Raw genomic sequence first — 23,718 nt, 5'->3', positions numbered from 1 at the left:
TTGAAGAATGTAAAGATGTCTGCTCTTGTAAAAATAACGTGTACAGAAGAACTCAAATGGGTAACGATTTAATATTGAATTTAGGAAACCAGTTGAATAATGTCCATCTTTTGCTAGCATTGGACATTATTCAATGAGTTTCGTAAATTTAATATTAAATCATTACCCATTTGAAATTCTTTTTATCACATAGTTTTAATTTCAGTGGAAATTATTTAGATAGAAAGAAGTACGAATAATTTCGTTCATTCTGACAGATGGTGCACCTTTCATTTGTTGTGCATAAAATATAATCCCAAACAAAGTTAAACTACTAAGTAAAAGTAGATTGTACATTTTTGCAAACTATAAATCAAAGAAAAAGCTTCCATCCTAATAAACAGAACATTTTATGACGAAAAAATCATTTTTCAAAACAGAATGATGAATACGATGTAATGCCACATTGTCTGATACGGTAAACAGTATGCCTAGAGTACATGTTTACCATAAAATGTCACTTTCAGAACTAACTATTACATTGTTGCGATTATTATGTGGAAATATGGTTACTGGATGCAGAAATTCTCACACTTACTGCAATGCATTTGTGACCGGATATTTGCAGTATTTGACCGAAACAATAGACTGTACAGAAGACGTAAACAAATTTCTTTTTTAGTCGGATTTGCATATCATAGATACTGCGTAAAGATGATGTGGTTGGATAAAGTTCTGTCAGTTAAGGGACCCATTTATGTCCTAATTCTTCGGTGAACAGAGGTGAGTTTATTTACTTATGTAAGTTTACATTTAAACCACGCTTGTATATACGGTGGATTCTATATATTACAGATATACCGCTCCCTCCCCCACCCCGCCATCAAATAAACAATGCCCTTAGTTTTCCTTCTTATTGTTATTCTTGTCTTGTAGTTTTACGCCATTTTTCTCGTTATGATATTGTAATTCATGACACAACAAACCCCTGTGGGGGTAACATATCCATATTCAGACAGCCGAGATAATTTTTCCTCAATTTCCTTTCGCGATTAGAGTTAAAAAATGGCCGCCAAAAATGTTCAGTCAAAAAACATTCCAGAAGGCGGGGTTAAAAAACGTTTTCCCACGATCCCAGCCAATCAGTAAAGAGGATACTGCACAATAATTTCATGGGCTTATTTGGACCAATCAGAATCACATAAAGTGATATTTTAACATGTGGTAATATCAGAAATATGAAACTGCACATACTATAGGAAAACTATACCTACTAAATAAATTGCGCATATTAGAAAAACGTGCACATTACATTTTGACGTAATTGATATTACGTCACCTGTTACCCAAGTGTATCGTAGTTATATGAAATTTAGGAGCATTTGGACATAAAATCACACATATGATACTTCTGTCTCTTATTTAATAATGAACAAAAAAACTAACTTTGTAGTGTAATTTTAGTAATCGCAATATCAATGTTGTCAAAGAAAATGGGCACAGTTAATGAAAAGCTTCCAAAACCATGGAAAATCGAGTGCAGTTTTTCCTATAGAAGATAGAAATTTCACCTCGCAATCAATGGATTTCTACGTTTGCAAATGTTTTTTTCTTTCTAGAAAAACATCACAAATAACAGCAATCATAGCCCAATCGAGGGAGATAATGCACTTGTCATATTTGGAAAGTCTAGCTCTCCACGAACGGTAAATTCTGGAATTCGGTTAGAGTACATTTTACCAGATAAATGTATTTTTTAATCTAAAAATATCTTGTATAGAAAGCATGGAAATATAATATTTTAAAGATTTTATCCATAATTACCTTTTTGAAGGTCACTGGCGCTATGTGAGTTCATTAACAACACTTGTCATTGGATATAAAGGCTTCTATTTAGCATGAATTAGAGAAACCAAAATAACTTTGAAAATATGACAAATCTTTCATCCTGTGGTTAGCAATATAGTTAACAAATTCGACTTACATCAATAATAGTATTGTAATGTTAAAATTATACTGAAATCTTTACGAATGAAGTTACTGTGTTTGGTGTACATCGATGTATGTTTTACTATTCTGTTATTTTCAAAAGTCCCTATTGCATTCTTCCTATAATTCTTAGCATATATTATGTCACTTGACGATTACCTGTAACCTTTCCACCTTTCTTTCTAAATATTAGATCAAAATTTGCTTTTTTAAGGACTGGAAAACGTTTATAATGACCCAAGTTGTAAAGAGACAACCTTTAGATTTGTGAAAAGGACAATGAAACATCAATAAACACGTTTTGCATGAATACTATCTAGGTTGGTAAACAAGAATACGCATTTGCGTGACGTTTAAAAGCCTTTGTCTGACTGATGTTCCTGTGGGTTGTGTTTGCCATCATCCAAATCAAACATTAAAACGATAAAACGGGTTTAATGGTTTCAGATATATGGTTGTTCTGAGATAGAGGATTTGTTTTCTGTAAACAGCATGCACATAAAAAATGTACATTTAGACTATATATATATATATATATAGAGAGAGAGAGAGAGAGAGAGAGAGAGTGGGATAAAAAGATGGAAAATTAATATCAAACAGATTCCACCAAAAGGAAATCTATTGTATCCTATGTAACGTCCTCGCTTACAGATGATGTTTGTTTTAACTTTAGGAGAAAAAGATGACAACGATTTGTAATCTATACATGTCTTTGCATTACCTAGTTTTGCTATTATGTATGGCATGTTTACTATCGTCTTTATAACATGCATATGTTGCTGTTATCTATTTTATATTAGGCATTGTCAGTGTAACATGTATTTTGCTATTGTCTATTAATGTTTGATATTGTCTATTAATGTTTGATATTGTCTGTAATATGTATTTGATATAGTCTATTATTGTTTGATATTGTCTATTAATGTTTGATATTGTCTATTAATGTTTGATATTGTCTGTAATATGTATTTTGATATTGTCTATTATTGTTTGATATTGTCTGTAATATGTATTTTGATATTGTCTATTAATGTTTGATATTGTCTGTAATATGTATTTTGATATTGTCTATTAATGTCTGATATTGTCTGTAATATGTATTTTGATATTGTCTATTATTGTTTGATATTGTCTGTAATATGTATTTTGATATTGTCTATTAATGTTTGATATTGTCTGTAATATGTATTTTGATATTGTCTATTAATGTTTGATATTGTCTGTAATATGTATTTTGATATTGTCTATTATTGTTTGATATTGTCTGTAATATGTATTTTGATATTGTCTATTATTGTTTGATATTGTCTGTAATATGTATTTTGATATTGTCTATTATTGTTTGATATTGTCTGTAATATGTATTTTGATATTGTCTATTAATGTTTGATATTGTCTGTAATATGTATTTTGATATTGTCTATTAATGTTTGATATTGTCTGTAATATGTATTTTGATATTGTCTATTAATGTTTGATATTGTCTGTAATATGTATTTTGATATTGTCTATTATTGTTTGATATTGTCTGTAATATGTATTTTGATATTGTCTATTATTGTTTGATATTGTCTGTAACATGTATTTTGATATTGTCTATTATTGTTTGATATTGTCTGTAACATGTATTTTGATATTGTCTATTAATGTTTGATATTGTCTGTAACATGTATTTTGATATTGTCTATTAATGTTTGATATTGTCTGTAATATGTATTTTGATATTGTCTATTAATGTTTGATATTGTCTGTAATATGTATTTTGATATTGTCTATTAATGTTTGATCTTGTCTGTAATATGTATTTTGCTATTGTCTATTAATGTTTGATATTGTCTGTAATATGTATTTTGATATTGTCTATTAATGTTTGATATTGTCTGTAATATGTATTTTGATATTGTCTATTAATGTTTGATATTGTCTGTAATATGTATTTTGCTATTGTCTATTAATGTTTGATATTGTCTGTAATATGTATTTTGCAATTGTCTATTAATGTTTGATATTGTCTGTGTAATATGTATTTTTCTATTGTCTATTAATGTTTGATATTGTCTGTAATATGTATTTTGATATTGTCTATTAATGTTTGATATTGTCTGTAATATGTATTTTAATATTGTCTATTAATGTTTGATATTGTCTGTAATATGTATTTTGATATTGTCTATTAATGTTTGATATTGTCTGTAATATGTATTTTGCTATTGTCTATTAATGTTTGATATTGTCTGTAATATGTATTTTGATATTGTCTATTAATGTTTGATATTGTCTGTGTAATATGTATTTTGCTATTGTCTATTAATGTTTGATATTGTCTGTGTAATATGTATTTGATATAGTCTATTATTGTTTGAAATTGTCTGTGTAATATGTATTTGATATTTTCTATTAATGTTTGATATTGTCTGTGTAATATGTATTTGATATTTTCTATTAATGTTTGATATTGTCTGTGTAAAATGTATTTTGCTATTGTCTATTAATGTTTGATATTGTCTGTGTAATATGTATTTGATATTGTCTATTAATGTTTGATATTGTCTGTGTAATATTTATTTTGCTATTGTCTATTAATGTTTGATATTGTCTGTGTAATATGTATTTTGCTATTGTCTATTAATGTTTGATATTGTCTGTGTAATATGTATTTGATATAGTCTATTATTGTTTGAAATTGTCTGTGTAATATGTATTTGATATTTTCTATTAATGTTTGATATTGTCTGTGTAATATGTATTTGATATTTTCTATCAATGTTTGATATTGTCTGTGTAAAATGTATTTTGCTATTGTCTATTAATGTTTGATATTGTCTGTGTAATATGTATTTGATATTGTCTATTAATGTTTGATATTGTCTGTGTAATATTTATTTTGCTATTTTCTATTAATGTTTGATATTGTCTGTGTAATATGTATTTGATATTGTCTATTAATGTTTGATATTGTCTGTGTAATATGTATTTGATATTGTCTATTAATGTTTGATATTGTCTGTGTAATATTTATTTTGCTATTTTCTATTAATGTTTGATATTGTCTGTGTAATATTTATTTTGCTATTTTCTATTAATGTTTGATATTGTCTGTGTAATATGTATTTGATATTTTCTATTAATGTTTGATATTGTCTGTGTAATATGTATTTTGCTATTTTCTATTAATGTTTGATATTGTCTGTGTAATATGTATTTTGCTATTTTCTATTAATGTTTGATATTGTCTGTGTAATATTTATTTGATATTGTCTATTAATGTTTGATATTGTCTGTGTAATATGTATTTGCTATTGTCTATTAATGTTTGATATTGTCTGTGTAATATTTATTTTGCTATTTTCTATTAATGTTTGATATTGTCTGTGTAATATGTATTTGATATTGTCTATTAATGTTTGATATTGTCTGTGTAATATTTATTTTGCTATTTTCTATTAATGTTTGATATTGTCTGTGTAATATTATTTTGCTATTGTCTATTAATGCTTGATATTGTATGTGTAATATTTATTTTGCTATTGTCTATTAATGTTTGATATTGTCTGTGTAATATTTATTTTGCTATTTTCTATTAATGTTTGATATTGTCTGTGTAATATTTATTTTGCTATTTTCTATTAATGTTTGATATTGTCTGTGTAATATGTATTTGATATTGTCTATTAATGTTTGATATTGTCTGTGTAATATGTATTTGATATTGTCTATTAATGTTTGATATTGTCTGTGTAATATTTATTTTGCTATTTTCTATTAATGTTTGATATTGTCTGTGTAATATTTATTTTGCTATTTTCTGTTAATGTTTGATATTGTCTGTGTAATATGTATTTGATATTTTCTATTAATGTTTGATATTGTCTGTGTAATATGTATTTTGCTATTTTCTATTAATGTTTGATATTGTCTGTGTAATATGTATTTTGCTATTGTCTATTAATGTTTGATATTGTCTGTGTAATATTTATTTGATATTGTCTATTAATGTTTGATATTGTCTGTGTAATATGTATTTTGCTATTGTCTATTAATGTTTGATATTGTCTGTGTAATATGTATTTTGCTATTTTCTATTAATGTTCGATATTGTCTGTGTAATATGTATTTTGATATTGTCTATTAATGTTTGATATTGTCTGTGTAATATGTATTTTGCTATTGTCTATTAATGTTTGATATTGTCTGTGTAATATGTATTTTGATATTGTCTATTAATGTTTGATATTGTCTGTGTAATACGTTATTTTTGCTGTTATCTGTTACATGTTTGGGGAGTCGTCTTTTGGGATGATATGAGCTGTATATACCAGCGTCTTTTGGGATGATATCAGCTGTATATACCATCGTATTTTGGGATGATATCAGCTGTATATACCAACGTCTTTTGGGATGATATCAGATGTATATACCAGCGTCTTTTGGGATGATATCAGATGTATATACCAGCGATATTATCAACATAACCAGCTCGACTGTTACTTGACTAAGTGCTTTGTGTCCCTTATTGGTCGCGCTTCTTCACGATCAAATGCAATTCTTTTAATTACTTCCCATACAATGACTAATGCATGTAGTGCCGTAGTACGTAGTAGGCTTTGTACTTGAAAAATCGTGTTTGTCGTTGTGGTTAATGCCTCCAATAAGATTTTAATGCACTGATAAATGTATGTTTATATGCTGTAAAAGTGTCGGGCGATGATCCCATCAACAGTATCCTGTCATGAATCAGCATGTACAGTAATAGTTACATAAAACTACTTGACGGGTAATATCGTAATACCAACCATTTTTACAAGAGAGAGAGAGAGAGAGAGAGAGAGAGAGTTGAAAACAAGCAATTGCATGTACAAATTAATGTACCTACGTACTTTATCCATCTGAATATAAATTCAACGGATGCAATTCATATATATTACTTTATTAATCCATCTGTCAATCAATTAATTAATCAACAAACCAGCCAGCCAGCCATCCAACCAACCAAACAACCAACCAAACAATCAATCAATCAATCAATCAATCAATCAAACAATCAAATATTCGGTCAATTAATACAATCACTAAATTAATGGTTTAATGCTTGTCAATCAATACATTTATCCATCCTAACTATGTCTAGGTCTCTTTTGTCTCCTCCGTCCCTTTTTCATTCCATCTGCATAAACAAATGGGTATCACCATATTATTTTCTCAAGGCCTGTATATGTGCCAGGTTGGTGCTGTGTTTGATGTCCATGTTTCTCGCACAAGGTGTTCCAGAATCTAGCCTCTATGTTGTTATGTATGTCGATATCAATACTTATGATTTGTGGATTCTTTTGCTTTTCGATTCTTTATCACATGTGTTTATAAATATCCACAGCTGGAAACTGGAGAGTATTGAATGTGGTAGATGATTGTACAATTTAGAGAAATATATTTAAAAAAAGTAATTTCCTCTAAATCAGCGACACTCATGTACTAACGCAGCTTACATTTTAGTTCCAATAACCCTTCGATTAAATATCGAATGAAAATAATTTTGGTTTTAAGCTATGTTAAAAAAGTTTTTTTTTCCTGATACGCAAGAACAATTTACTGCGAGCCTAGCCCATAGGTAATCGTAAAGGTTACGTGTCAAGCTGACCACAACAGAAGGTGCTGTGAAATTATCTACAACATTTTGCACCATTATACTGTTGTTCTGTATTATTCTTTGGTGACACACAAGGCTTTAGTTGCTCATTAATCTGCATCGGCTACCTTTGACTTAATTTACCTCTAGACGTAATTTTACCTTTCGACGTATTTTTAAAAAATGTCGCGGTGATGAGAGTTTTACCTTTCTGACAGAGAGTTTGTCACTTGTTGGATACAAGCAGGGGGAGGGAGGCATTAGCTACTGAAACGAGATTATCGGCTGAGTTTTCAGTGCCTAACATTGGGCAATAATGCTCTTGGCCGATAGTGGAATGTCCTTTTACTAGATAAAATATGGTAGCAACAGTTTTCTCTAAAGCAGAGAAAACCACGCCTTTACGTCAGCATAGCATCTAATACATACTCAAAGTATGTTATGCTGACATATACCCCATATAAATCAAGTCTTAATGGTTTAGGGCATACTGAATATTTCATGAAATATGGTTAATTTACGTTGAAGCTATGTACGATTGTCATTTTTGTAAAATATGCAGTGGCAGTCAGCTATGTGACGGACATTGGACCTCAATGTTTGACATGTTTCTTCCACTGCGTCTGCAAATCAACTGATACCTCACACCCTGCCAGCGATAGTATTGGTCGGCAGTCTATACTTACCGGCGCATGTTAGGGTTTCACTAAAATACAGCGATAGGTTAATTATTCCCGATTATGATTCTTGTGTGTCCGGGACATCTGACTTCACTGCTTACTGAAACCGGATATTCAGTTTCAAAAGGTCTGTCTATAACGGTGTGCCAAGACCTGTCTGAAACGGGGTAGGGGTACAGAATTTTTTACTTGAGTTTCTCTTCCTATTCTTGGCGGAATATAATTTACTTTCAGTATACTTATGGGGATCATTGGGTAACTGTGTAGCCTTCATTCAATAAAGGTGCTTGGTCTCGCAAAATTTAGAAGGACAATAGTGGAGAACATTGGATGAAGGGAAGTACAATAGGCCTATAACACTTTAATCCAATCATAACACGTAAGGGAATTAGAGAGGAATCATTCGATCTGACCTGTGAGTATATCGACGGTTGTTCACACAAATTGTTTTTCGAAGGAAACGAGGACATAAGAAAGTATTAAGCGCTGTTTATTAATGGTAATACAATTGGAATAAAACTTAACTTCTCGTCATATTTAAATGACAGATAGATAGTAAGCATCAGGTAAAATATCTATCATCCAATGTACAGCAAAGGGACATAATGAAGTACTTATCTTCTCATGTATGTAAACCCGATTCTAGGTAGCGGATATATTTTTTCTAGCGATATTTGTTATAAATGAAGGAATTTCCGAAGTTAACCATGATTTTTCGAAATGCTTTAAAGGAAGTATTGTTTCAATAACTTCGAGATCAGTCATGTAAATTTAAATGTTAGTTTAGAATATGCGTGTGGTTTCGACAGGTATATTCTGACTAGCGTACATTTTCGATGCTACGTGGTGAGGCTACATGGATATCTTAGAAGTAAGGCTGCAACGATTTATCGATATACTGATATATTGCAATACGCCTCTGCCGCCATATAATATCGCGATACAATTTTAGCGGTCCGCGATATTTTTCTCCTATTCGTGCAGTATGAAACTTAATATTTAAGCTTTAAAAGCTTTAAAATGAAGGCAACGGCTGCAAATGTAGAAAATTTAAACTTCAAAAATAAATTTACAGGGGTTGTAAAAAGTCAACAAACATTTATATGTTATGACCTTCTGTGAATCTAATTTTCTATCACGTGTCTAACTAACTATTGCATTTTTGTGTCCACATCGAATCAAATAAACGAAAAGTTAAATAGTCTTCTTTGTTTTAACTTTAAGGATGCCGCTTTCTTAAATAGTAATTAGGCTAGATGAATACCTCGTAAAATATATATATAAAAACTTGGTGAAAAACTGAGTTCATTTTATGCCAGACAGTTCAAGCGGACTGTCATGGAAACGGAATAAAACATATTTCCAGAAATTAAAGCAGAAGACCATGTTTGGAATTATTTTGGAATGAATGAAAAAAGAACTGATAAAATTATTACTGACATCACCGTGTACAAACTGTATAAATATGATGTCATTTTATTTTAATTTGTACTAGTGTTAGTATTGTATATTAATGTTTCAGAATATCTATATAGTATCGCGATGCAAAATGATATATCGCAATACAGCTGAAGGCGTATCGTTGCAACCCTACTGTGAAGGAAGATTTCCACTTAAGCTGTGAAGAAGGCATACGATCATTTTGTCTGTGTACATCGTGTCTTTTTCATTCATTTACTTAATAAATGTGCAACTGTCGAAACGTTACGTTTTCTCCTTGTGCTTATATTTTCATTGCTTTATTTATAAAATATTTTTGGGCTTGCGATCGGGCAACAGGCGGTGTCTATGAATACCGTCTCCCAAGTAGCTTAATTACCAAGTGCACGTAATGTGATATATTTAACTGAAAAGAGCACTAGGCGGAGGACTGAAAAATAATCTCATGTAGTCGTTATTTTTTCAAAAGATTATGATGACAAATATGCTGAACAAAAAAAAAAACACATTAATACGTATAACTAATTTAGCGTCAGATTGAGGGAATACAGTATTAAGTCTACCTTCTGTCGGGGGTAGGGGTTGTGGCAGGGGAATTGGGGTGGTGGTGAGCAATAGTTTAAATATGCGCATGAAGAGATTATCACAAACAAAGGTATTGTCGAAGCTGGAGTAAAGTTAGACATCTACAGTCCCATCATCATAAGGCTTGATGAAGGTACATGGTGTTTACAATTCACTAAAGAATGCCACTACAGCCATTATTTTTGATGCATTTGATGGCATCGCGTCTGACATACCATTTCATGAAATCTTAGTTAGTATTTTTGCATCTGACGGAAAGCATGTTTTCATTTCTCAGTTGTAATGTTATGACTCTAGGTCTTAAACTATGTAAGAGAAAGAAGTGAAACCAACAATTTAAGTAAACTCTGCATGCAATTTATTTGTCTACAATATACAGTGGAAATACAAGACATATTAGCAGTATTGTGAACTAAATGAAAAAAAAAATCCCAAATGTCATATCACACGCCCCAAAATATAGCATATTCCAAATGAATTACAATAGTCTTGAATGTCCTGATATAACAGAGTGATACAATCAAGAATGTCTTTGAAAGAGTTCACATTTTTATAACGTGTTGTGGATAAACCCAATGAGCACTTTAGTTGTGACACTGAAGATTCTAAATAAATATTTGATCTAAACACAACTGTAAATTCTCATTACAGATGGGTTCCCCCAGACTGATCTAAACAGGAATTAATTATTTGTTCATTAAAACCCTATTTATATACATTTTCAAATAACCTACAACGTAATATAATTGGAATTAATCCAACGGAAAATGCTAGTCTAATTGTAAAAATACTAAAATTGAACTCAAATGCATGTAAAAATTTGTTTACAGCTTACAGGCATAGGCAAAAGTTAGTGAGTTTCCATGATGCCATGGTTCACTAGTTGTGAGTCCAGGTCCAAACCGACTGAGTGTTCCTGGCATACCAGAGTTCGTATTAAAATCTGGTGGTGCACATTGGTGGTGTGACTGCAGTGGCAGTATTTACGGTAGGAAACCGGTAAATCACACAATGGAATCAATAAGAAGGGACAAGGCAGATACCGTTTATGTCGCCATGGTGGCAAATGTGATGCAGTTGTCCTGGCGAAATGTGCCTGGAAATCGTAGTTTTACTTTCCTAAAGTGGCGCAGTTAAAAGAGTTCCCTGTGTTAAAGGATAGTTGTATAGTTTCTACGGCGTGAACTCTTGGAAGTCTTTGGAAATTCGGGGTAAACTTATGACTTCTAGCGGGAATCGCGCCAAGGTTTGTCACCCGTCGGTCAAGTAAAGACCCCTGGCTTGTAGCAATATTTCGTTTATAACTTACAGTCGTGGACAAAAGTTAGCTATGTACATATTCGTTTATAACTTCTAGTCGAGGACAAAAGTTAAACACACTATTAAAAAACACATTACAGTGGTAGACCAATATAATTAGGTTTGTGGCTAATAATCATTGGACAGGATTCGTCAATAGCATTCATTCTAAATGGATAATTGAATAAGTTCAATGATGTATAAAATAAATAATAATACATACGAATTAAATGACAACACAACAAATAATGTCTTGGTCGTTTGTATATTGAATTCAAAATTAAAGGAGTTTTCTTAAAAGTAACAAGTTCATCTCTTTAATATGAAACAACGTAAAATCCAAACAAACAAACCAAACGAAATAAAAACAAACAAAATACGACAAACTCATTCTTTTCATAGTATCGGTCTGAAGATCATACAATTAACTTGATTTTTGTTTAGATGCTACATTCTATCTTTCAAAAATGTATCACATTTCTCCACCTTTAAAAAAAATGCAACAATATGTACGATAGGATTGTAAACCACGTGGTAACGTTTGTACAGGAGTGGCGCCTTGTCTGACTATCACGTCAAACAGGCACGACACCTACCAATCGGTACGTGTTTAGAGGTTTGTTCACATCTATATAGATATCATCAGGCACGACACCTACCAATCAGTACGTGTTTAGAGGTTTGTTAACATCTAAATAGATATCATCAGGCACGACACTTACCAATCGGTACGTGTTTAGAGGTTTGTTCACATCTAAATAGATATCATCAGGCATGACACTTACCAATCGGTTCGTGTTTAGAGGTTTGTTCACATCTACATAGATATCATCAGGCATGACACCTACCAATCAGTACCTGTTTAGAGGTTTGTTCACATCTACATTGATATCATCAGACATGACACTTTCATATCGGTACGTGTTTAGAGGTTTGTTCACATCTACATAGATATTCGACAAATTTAGTAATTCTTATATAACGTAGCCTCGATTAAACATTCTATTTGTTTTCTACATTATGCAGGAAGCATGTCACTTCCACAGATGAACCGGCCAGACGGTCGCTTGGTGTCGCGAAAGGTTGAGGTTACCCCCAAAAGCGAGGATGAGAACGTTTGGAGTTCCCCGCGGAAAATCACAGGCCTAGGTTTAACGGTTAATGTAGCCAGACTCACACATAAGGCCAAAACGAACTTTCTTCAAAACAAAGCGACCAAATCCATGACAAATATCAAGCAGTTTGATCCCGAGGCTGATTATAATTTTGACAGTAGTGACGGTACATTGTCTTTTTTCTTACAGTTTTTCTTTTAGTTATATTGAATTATTACTTTCTGTCATATGAATGTATGGAGACTGTTAACTGTTGAACTCGAAGGTCCTTTCATACGACTGTATGAAGTTTGTTTATTGATGAATTCATATTTACTTTTAAATGAATGTATGGAGACTGTTATTTGTCGAATTCATGTTTCCTTTCATATGACTGCAAGGGGGATTGTTGTTAAATTCATTGTTGGGATATTCAGTTGTTACTGCATGTGTGCTTTCGATCTATTTCAATCAATTTAAGGTTCTAACCGTTCGCTTACACAGTCATTTTTTATTCAATCGCTGATCTTGTAGAAGTTTACATGTTTTTCTAAATACAGTGGTGTTCCTTCAAACAAAAATAACACAGTTCATGACAGTTTTCCTCGGTATATTCATTACACTGAAGTTAAATTTCTACCGGAATATTATAGATAATTACATTATAAATGTTTCATTTTTATTCATACTACGTTATTGCGTGTTTCTGTTCAGAAGTCGCCTTAGAAATAATTGCAACAATTGTAATATTCCTTTCTCCCAAGAGAACCGTTCTCCTGTAGTGTTGTATGGTTGGTACAACGCCTTGAGCGGACACCATTATAAGTTGTGGATATAGTGCCCATTTGCCGACAACATTATACATTGTGGGTATTACATTGTGACTATAGTACCCCATAATACAACATTGTATGTTGTGGGTATAGCACCCAATAATACAACATTGTAAGTTGTGGGTATAGTACCCCATCATGCAACATTGTATATATGATTATAGTGCCTTATCATGCAACATTATATATTGTGGTAATAGTGCCACATCATTAAAGATTGTATGTTGTAGGTATAATGCCCCATCATGCAATATTTTATGTTGTAGGTATAGTGTCCCATTATGCAACATTGTATATTGTGGGTATAGGGCCCCATCATGCAACATTTTATGTTGTAGGTATAGTGCCCCATTATGCAACATTGTATATTGTGGGTATAGGGCCCCATCATGCAACATTTTATGTTGTGGGTATAGTGCCCCATCATGCAACATTGTATGTTGTGCGTATAGTGCCCCATCATACAATATTATATGTTGTGGGTATACTAACCCATCATACAACATTGTATATTGTGGGTATAGTGCCCCATCATACAACATTGTATATTATGGGTATAGTGCCCCATCATACAACATTGTATAATGTGGGTATAGTGCCCCATCATACAACATTGTATAATGTGGGTATAGTGCCCCATCATACAACATTGTATATTGTGAGTATAGGGCCTCATCATACAACATTGTATAATGTGGGTATAGTGCCCCATCATACAACATTGTATATTGTGGGTATAGGGCCCCATCATGCAACATTGTATATTGTGGGTATAGGGCCCCATCATACAACATTGTATATTGTGGGTATAGTGCCCCATCATACAACATTGTATATTGTGGGTATAGGGCCCCCATCATACAACATTGTATATTGTGGGTATAGTGCCTCATCATACAACATTGTATATTGTGGGTATAGTGCCTCATCATACAACATTGTATATTGTGGGTATAGTGCCTCATCATACAACATTGTATATTGTGGGTATAGGGCCCCATCATACAACATTGTATATTGTGGGTATAGGGCCCCATCATACAACATTGTATATTGTGGGTATAGAGCCCCATCATACAACATTGTATGTTGTGGGTATAGTGCCTCATCATACAACATTGTATAATGTGGGCATAGTGCCTTGATCAAACAGCATTTTATGTTCTGCGTATAGTGCCCCGCCAGATAACGTTATGCATTGTATAAGAAGAATAGTTCTGAAAAGAAAATGACATAACGGATTCAGTATTTTACAAGATGTAATGTGACGTTATTTAATATCAATGCATGGAATAGTGCCCGCTGGAACAGGCATAATGCCAGACGCCAGGTATAATATAATATCCTGAAGCCAAGGAAAAATGCGAACTTCCTACTATAAATCAATATATTTAGCCAATCGGAACTCAGAAATGTATCACGTGATGTAATAATTAGACATTTTTGTAGATGAGGAGCATGGAGGACAGAAAAGTCCTGGCATTGAAGAAAAATACGAGGACTACTATAGAAAAGTATGTAAGAAACTGAAGGTCGTGCCTTGTAACAGTGTTATTAAACAGCTCGGACATTCATTTGTAAGCATTAAGGATTGTAATCTACACTCCGAGGAACTAAAGGCGTTTTTCATGGCTATTACGGTAAGTAGCCTTTTTATTATTACCAGGTTTTTTTTAATAAGTCTTCTTGTTGAAGTATATGCTAAACATTTTATGAATTATATTTATATTTTAAATTTCGAAATTCGTGGATGATGAAGATGAAGAATATTAAAAGACAACGAAAGCAAACATTTTTATTTAGCAAACTCTTAGATGTTAACATTGAATATTTGAATATTCTTATTAATTAATTGTTGACGTTTCACGCCCCCACCCCTTATCTTACGCAAAACGATCATGTTGAGAATTCATACAACATTTCTCAAGAATGTTACGATGTGATGTGATGTGATTTTTTATTTTTAACGTAGCTTTAACAATTTTTCCGTCTTAACGCTACGATGTCTGCAATGTGGCAGTTTATAGTGATGTCTAGCACTGGGGCATCATGCAACAGACATGTAGCATGATGTCCCACCCAGTCACATTATCCTGACACCAGGCCGACCAGTCCTAACACTATCCTCTTAATGTTGAACGCCAAGCGACGCACAGCTGTTAGTACCATTTTTGTAAGTCTTTGGTATGACTCGGCCGGGGATCGAACCCACGACCTCCTGCATCCGAGGCGGACGCTCTAACCACTAGGCCACCGGAGCGGTAGAATGTTACGAATAATAGCATATGTTATATATGTTCCTGGGTCTAACTAAAATAAGCAGAATGTGTTAAGAATTGGTTGGTATTGCACGAAATGACTGTGTACTGTTCCTGCTTGGTATTGAACGAAAGGACTGTGTACTGTTCCTGCTTGGTATTGAACGAAAGGACTGTGTACTGTTCCTGCTTGGTATTGCACAAAAAGACTATGTAATATGCCTACTTGGTATTAAACGAAACGACTGAGTACTGTCCCTGCTTGGTATTGCTCGAAAGGACATTGTACTGTTTCTGCTTGGCATTGCACGAAAGGTGAAATATGCCTGCATGGTATTGCACGAAAGGTGAAATATGCCTGCATGGTATTGCACGAAAGGTGAAATATGCCTGTGTGGTATTGCACGAAAGGTGAAATATGCCTGCGTGGTATTGTACGAAAGGACAATGTACTGTCCCTGCTTGGCATTGCGCGAAATGTCTGTTTGGTATTGCACGAAAGGACTTTGCACTGTTAATGCTTGTCAAAGTCCAAATCGCACTTCGAAATATACAGCAAGTGGTCATATCACTTTAGGGGCCAATACAGAAACATAAAACATTGCAGAAAAAAATCAAACAGACGTGTGCAACTTGTTCTAATACGCATGTTCCTTTATAATCTATCTTCTGTTTGTAAAATACGCTATACATGGATTCATACAAATATTGAATAAGTATCTCACAATAGTTTTTCGAGGTTTTTGCCTACATTGTCGAGGAAATATTCTAGGCATCATTTTCTCAGATTTTAAATAAGTTCAACGGTATTACGCATACAATTCAAATCGTTGCATTATTGTGAATTTTTCAAGGAAAAGAAATGAAGACAAAATTTGTACCTAATGTATAAGCTCGTCATCACCAGTATCAACAATCTGTACATCGTTGTCAAGAAACATCATCACCAGGAGGCCTAATTTCGAGTTCGATCACTGGAGTGACGATATGTCTTGAGCATTAAACTTAAGCTATCATTTAAACTTCGAAAATATTTACTTTTAATAACTTTACTCTCAATAAATGTAGAATTATCCAAAAGATCGTCAGCTTGCGTTGAATATATTCAAAATATCTTCTGCGAGGTATTATTTACATCGATTAGATTCCATTTATTTAGCCCGTCTTTATCCTTGCTCGCAAATAATGTCACTATCATAAAACTAGGAAATGTGAAACATTTCTAGTCCGTCTACACCGTATAAAAGGAGAACAATCCTTCGTGTGACAATGCCAAGCATGTCATGAAAGAAGTACAGTTCTTTGCTTGACCATTCCCAGCATGTCCAGATGGCATGAAAGAAGTACAATCCTTTTAGTTAACAGTTCCCAGCATGTCCAGAACGGCATGAAAGAAGTATAGTACTTTGGCTGACAATTTCTGGTGTGTCCAAATGGCATAAAAGAAATACAGTCCTTTGGTTGAGAGTTAATAGTCATTCCAAACGGCCTGAAAGGAGTACAGTCCTATTTCTAGTTAGTCCAAAATGGCATAAAAGAAATACAGTCCTTTGCTTGACAAATTCTAGTCAGTCCAAATGGCATAAAATAAATACATTCGTTTGGTTGATAATTTCTAGTCAGCCTAAATGGCATGAAAGGAGTACAGTACTATTTCTGATGTGTCCAAAATGGCATAAAATAAATCTAGTCCTTTGGTTGATAATTCCTGGTCAGTACAAATGGCATAAAAGAAATACAGTCCTTTGGTTGATAATTCCAAGTTAGTGCAAATGGCATAAAACAAATCTAGTCCTTTGGTTGATAATTCCTAGTCAGTCCAAATGGCATAAAAGAAATACAGTCCTTTGGTTGATAATTCCTAATTAGTCCAAATGGCATGAAAGATGTACAGTCCTTTGGTTGACAATTTATTGTGTGTCGATCATGGCATAAAATAAATACAGTACTTTGCTTTACTATTCCTAGTCAGCCTACATTGCATGACAGAAATAAATCTTTTGGTTGATATTTCCTAGTCAGTCCAAATGGCATTCAAGAAATACAGTCATTTGGTTGATAATTCATAGTCGGTCCAATAGGCATTCAAGAAATACAGTCATTTGGTTGAGAATTCCTAGTCAGTCCAAATGGCATTCAAGAAATACAGTCCGTTATTTCATAATTCCTAGTCAGTCCGAATGGCATTCAAGAAGTACAGTCCGTTATTTGATAATTCCTAGTCAGTCCAAATGGCATTCAATAAATACAGTCCGTTATTTGATAATTTCTAGTCAGTCCAAATGGCAGTCAATAAATACAGTCCATTATTTGATAATTTCTAGTCAGTCCAAATGGCATTCAATAAATACAGTCCGTTATTTGATAATTTCTAGTCAATCCAAATGGCAGTCAGTAAATACAGTCCGTTATTTGATAATTTCTAGTCAATCCAAATGGCATTCAATAAATACAGTCCGTTATTTGATAATTTCTAGTCAATCCAAATGGCAGTCAATAAATACAGTCTTTTATTTGATAATTTCTAGTCAATCCAAATGGCATTCAATAAATACAGTCCGTTATTTGATAATTTCTAGTCAGTCCAAATGGCATTCAATAACTACAGTCCGTTATTTGATAATTTCTAGTCAGTCCAAATGGCATTCAATAAATACAGTCCGTTATTTGATAATTTCTAGTCAGTCCAAATGGCATTCAATAAATACAGTCCGTTATTTGATAATTTCTAGTCAATCCAAATGGCATTCAATAAATACAGTCCGTTATTTGATAATTTCTAGTCAGTCCAAATGGCATTCAATAACTACAGTCCGTTATTTGATAATTTCTAGTCAGTCCAAATGGCATTCAATAAATACAGTCCGTTATTTGATAATTTCTAGTCAGTCCAAATGGCATTCAATAAATACAGTCCGTTATTTGATAATTTCTAGTCAATCCAAATGGCATTCAATAAATACAGTCCGTTATTTGATAATTTCTAGTCAGTCCAAATGACATTCAATAAATACAGTCCGTTATTTGATAATTTCTAGTCAGTCCAAATGGCATTCAATAAATACAGTCCGTTATTTGATAATTTCTAGTCAGTCCAAATGGCATTCAATAAATACAGTCCGTTATTCGATACTTTCTAGTCAATCCAAATGGCAGTCAGTAAATACAGTCAGTTATTCGATAATTTCTAGTCAGTCCAAATGGCAGTCAATAAATACAGTCCGTTATTTGATAATTTCTAGTCAATCGAAATGACATTCAATAAATACAGTCCGTTATATGATAATTTCTAGTCAATCCAAATGGCATTCAATAAATACAGTCCGTTATTTGATAATTTCTAGTCAATCCAAATGGCAATCAGTAAATACAGTCCTTTGGGATTAGCTTGCTTCACATATCAAGCTGAAAGACAAGCTATAAATATTAGTAGTCAGAACATTTGTCTTTGTATAAGAATCAGAATGAGACATACAAGTTAAAGTCAGATACCACACGTTGCTTCTTTTCACATAATAATAAAGTCAAAAGCCACACGTTGCTTATTTTCACATAATAATCAGTTTGCAGATATCTAAAGGAAACAATATTAAACTAATTCGTAAATTTGTTATGATTATATCCCCCTAGACAGGTAAGTCATACGATTTTGTTTTACTTTTCGCCATTTTGTATATGAATGACAAACGTTGTACTCATGATTATGGGAACTGGTCAGATCTCATACGTTTGAAACGAAATGATTTAAATCTCAAGTTCAAGCACACAGTTCGTATATAGAAACCTTAAGTTGTGATGTCGGTCGTTTTCTGTTGTTATATATATATATATATATATATATATATATATATATATATATATATGTGTGTGTGTGTGTGTGTGTGTGTGTGTGTGTGTTCTGTATCATGAATTGTGCTGTACTGAAGTAAGGTATAATAACTGTCAATAAAATGTTTTTATTCGTCTTTTATATTGCTAACCTTTATGTTACAAACCTTCATTTTATACAGCTTTACTTTACACAAAGCTAGTGGTATCTTAATGTGGGTTTTACACCCATGAGAAGGGGTAACATATTTCAGGGCTGGTACAAAAATATTTGTTCATACTAGGTTTAACTATTTTAAAAAATATAAATGATCAATGATCCGCTTACTGGTCAACCCTATAATTACTGGCACAACTATTTAGTAAAATATCAATTATCCGCTTTCTGACACAAAAGATTAGATCACTCATTATACATTTTGTGTAAAGAAAGAAACATTATGAAGGTTTGCTTCAGAGGGTATGGATTATTTCTTTTATACATATGAGGCCATGCCACCTGCAATATTTGTCAATTGGTAGACGAAAAATGTATTTACTTTGGTAGAATGAACTTATGAAAAGGCTGGACCAATTATCGTTTTAAAAATTTCCGGTAGAAGTATTTGAACCCTTCATATTGCAGAGCGACTGTCAACTTAAGGATCAAATTTAATAAGTAAGGGAGTAGTGTCACGATGGATTCAATTTCGTGTTAAGTGATAGGAGCATTAATTCATAGATTCTTATCTCGTGAAAACGATTTGGACTCCAATCAGAGAAAAACGGTTTGAGCTTGAATAACCCGTGTGAGCATTAAAAAGAAGAGGAACAAATATCAGATTCACTATATACTAATTTCAAACCAATTGCAGTAATGAACGAATTATTCCAGCATAAGATGCGCTAGAATGAAAGTGCCGTTAAATATTCTAACATAACATGCACTAATATTACAGGGCCATTAAATATACTTACATAATATACACTATTATTACAGTGCCATCAACCAATGTAACATAATATGCACTAATATTACAGGGCCATTAAATATACTTACATAATATACACTATTATTACAGTGCCATCAACCAATGTAACATAACATGCACTAATATTACAGGGCCATTAAATATACTTACATAATATACACTATTATTACAGTGCCATCAACCATTCTAACATAACATGCACTAATATTATAGTGCCATTAAATATACTTACATAATATACAATATTTTTACAGTGCCATCAACCATTCTAACATAACATGCACTAATATTACAGGGCCATTAAATATACTTACATAATATACACTATTATTACAGTGCCATCAACCATTCTAACATGACATGCACTAATATTATAGTGCCATTAAATATACTTACATAATATACAATATTATTACAGTGCCATCAACCATTCTAACATAACATGCACTAATATTACAGGGCCATTAAATATAATTACATAATATACACTATTATAACAGTGCCATCAACCATTCTAACATAACATGCACTAATATTACAGGGCCATTAAATATAATTACATAATATACACTATTATTACAGTGCCATCAACCATTCTAACATAACATGCACTAATATTACAATGCCATTAAATATACTTGCATAATATACACTACTATTACAGTGCCATTAAACATTCTAACATAACACACACCACTATTACCGTGCCATTAAACATCCTAACATAATATACACTACTATTACAGTGCCATTAAACAGCCTTACATAATATACACTACAGTTACAGTGCCATTAAACATCCTTACAAAACATACACTACTATTGCAGTCATTAAATATTCTAACATTATATACACTACTGTTACAGTGGCATTAAATATCCTGACATAATATACACTACAATTACAGTGCCATTAAACATCTTAATATAATATACTCACTATTACAGTGCCATTAAATATCCTAACATATATTAATGTCAAATGTACTAAAATGAAATTATGTTACATATCCGAACATACTATACACTAATATTTCAGTGTTATTAAAAGATAATGTTTTCGGAATGTACGGTGAGCGCAACTAATATTGCGTATTACAGATCTATATGAGTCTTACATACAGATCTATACGATTCTTACCTACAGATCTATACGAGTCTTACTTACATATCTGTACGAGTCTCAAAAATCTATATGAATCTTACTTACAGACCTATACGAGTGTTACCTACAGATCTATACGAGTCTTACTTGCATATCTGTACGAGTCTCACAGATCTATACGAATCTTACTTAAAGACATATACGAGTCTTACCTACAGATCTATATGAGTCTAACGTAAGATCTATATGAGTCTTACGTACAGATTTATATGAGTCTAACTTACAGATCTATATGAGTCTTACTTACAGATCTATACGAGTCTTGCTTACAGGTCTATACGAGTCTTACTTACAGATCTATACGAGTCTTATTTGCAGATCTATACGAGTCTTACCTACAGATCTATACAAGTCTTACTTGCAGATCTATACGAGTCTTACCTACAGGTCTATATGAGTCTTATTTGCAGATCTATATGAGTCTTACGTACAGATCTATACGGGTCTTACTTACAGATCTATACGAGGCTTACTTGCAGAGCTATATGTCTTTCTAACAGATCTATATGAGTCTTATTTGCAGATCTATACGTGTCTTACTTACGGATCTATATGAGTCTTACGTACAGATCTATACGAGTCTTACAGATCTATACGAGTCATACTTACAGATCTATACGAGTCTTACGGGCAGATCTATACGAGTCTTACGTACAGATCTATATGAGTCTAACTTACAGATCTGTTTGAGTTTTACGTACAGATCTATACGAGTCTTACAGATCTATACGAGTCATACTTACAGACCTACAGATCTATACGAGTCTTACTTACAGATCTATATGAGGCTTACGTACAGATCTATACGGGTCTTACTTAAGGATCTATATGAGTCTCACAGATCTATATAAATCTTACAGACCTATACGAGTCTTACCTACAGATCTATATGAGTCTAACTTACAGTTCTATATGAGTCTTACGTACAGATCTATATGAGTCTTACGTACATATCTATTAGAGTCTTTCTTACAGATCTATACGAGTCTTACTTGCATATCTATATGAGTCTTACTTACAGATCTATACGAGTCTTACTTACAGATCTATATGAGGCTTACGTACAGATCTATACGGTCTTACAGATCTATACGAGTCTTACTTACAGATTTATATGAGTCTTACTTGCAGATCTATGTGAGTCTTACTTACAGATCTATACGAGTCTTGCTTACAGGTCTATACGAGTCTTACTTACAGATCTATACGAGTCTTATTTGCAGATCTATACGAGTCTTACCTACAGATCTATACAAGTCTTACTTGCAGATCTATACGAGTCTTACCTACAGGTCTATATGAATCTTATTTGCAGATCTATATGAGTCTTACGTACTGATCTATCCGGGTCTTACTTACAGATCTATACGAGGCTTACTTGCAGAGCTATATGTCTTTCTAACAGATCTATATGAGTCTAACTTACAGATCTGTTTGAGTCTTACGTACAGATCTATACGAGTCTTACAGATCTATACGAGTCATACTTACAGACCTACAGATCTATACGAGTCTTACTTACAGATCTATATGAGGCTTACGTACAGATCTATACGGGTCTTACTTAAAGATCTATATGAGTCTCACAGATCTATATAAATCTTACAGACCTATACGAGTCTTACCTACAGATCTATATGAGTCTAACTTACAGATCTATATGAGTCTTACGTACAGATCTATATGAGTCTTACTTACAGATCTATATGCGTCTTACGTACATATCTATTAGAGTCTTACTTACAGATCTATACGAGTCTTACCTACAGGTCTATATGAGTCTTGCTTACAGATCTATATGAGTCTTACGTACAGATCTATACGGGTCTTACTTACAGATCTAAACGAGTCTTACTTGCAGATCTATATGAGGCTTACGTACAGATCTATACGGTCTTACAGATCTATACGAGTCTTACAGATCTGTACGAGTCTTACTTGCAGATCTATATGAGTCTAACTTACAGATCTATA

The 23,718-nt window shown here is 32.7% G+C and overlaps 1 protein-coding gene across 1 annotated transcript in view; it reads left to right on the top strand.

Annotated features, from left to right (window-relative positions):
* LOC149800417 (uncharacterized) overlaps window positions 1-23,718 on the top strand; it is an 85,499-nt gene that overhangs the window by 5,615 nt on the left and 56,166 nt on the right. Inside the window, exons 2-3 of the mRNA XM_089960056.1 lie at window positions 12,622-12,876; window positions 14,972-15,162. Of these exons, the coding sequence (XP_089816182.1) occupies window positions 12,627-12,876; window positions 14,972-15,162 (441 nt within the window). The 5' untranslated portion in view covers window positions 12,622-12,626. The remainder of the gene's footprint in view (window positions 1-12,621; window positions 12,877-14,971; window positions 15,163-23,718) is intronic.

The sequence above is a fragment of the Sinohyriopsis cumingii genome, chromosome 5 (assembly GCF_028554795.1).
Source record: "Sinohyriopsis cumingii isolate HCF-2022 chromosome 5, ASM2855479v2, whole genome shotgun sequence".
In the NCBI taxonomy this organism is placed as follows: domain Eukaryota; kingdom Metazoa; phylum Mollusca; class Bivalvia; order Unionida; family Unionidae; genus Sinohyriopsis; species Sinohyriopsis cumingii.
Note: the sequence above shows the minus strand (reverse complement) of the source record. Positions and strands in the feature narration are given on the sequence as shown.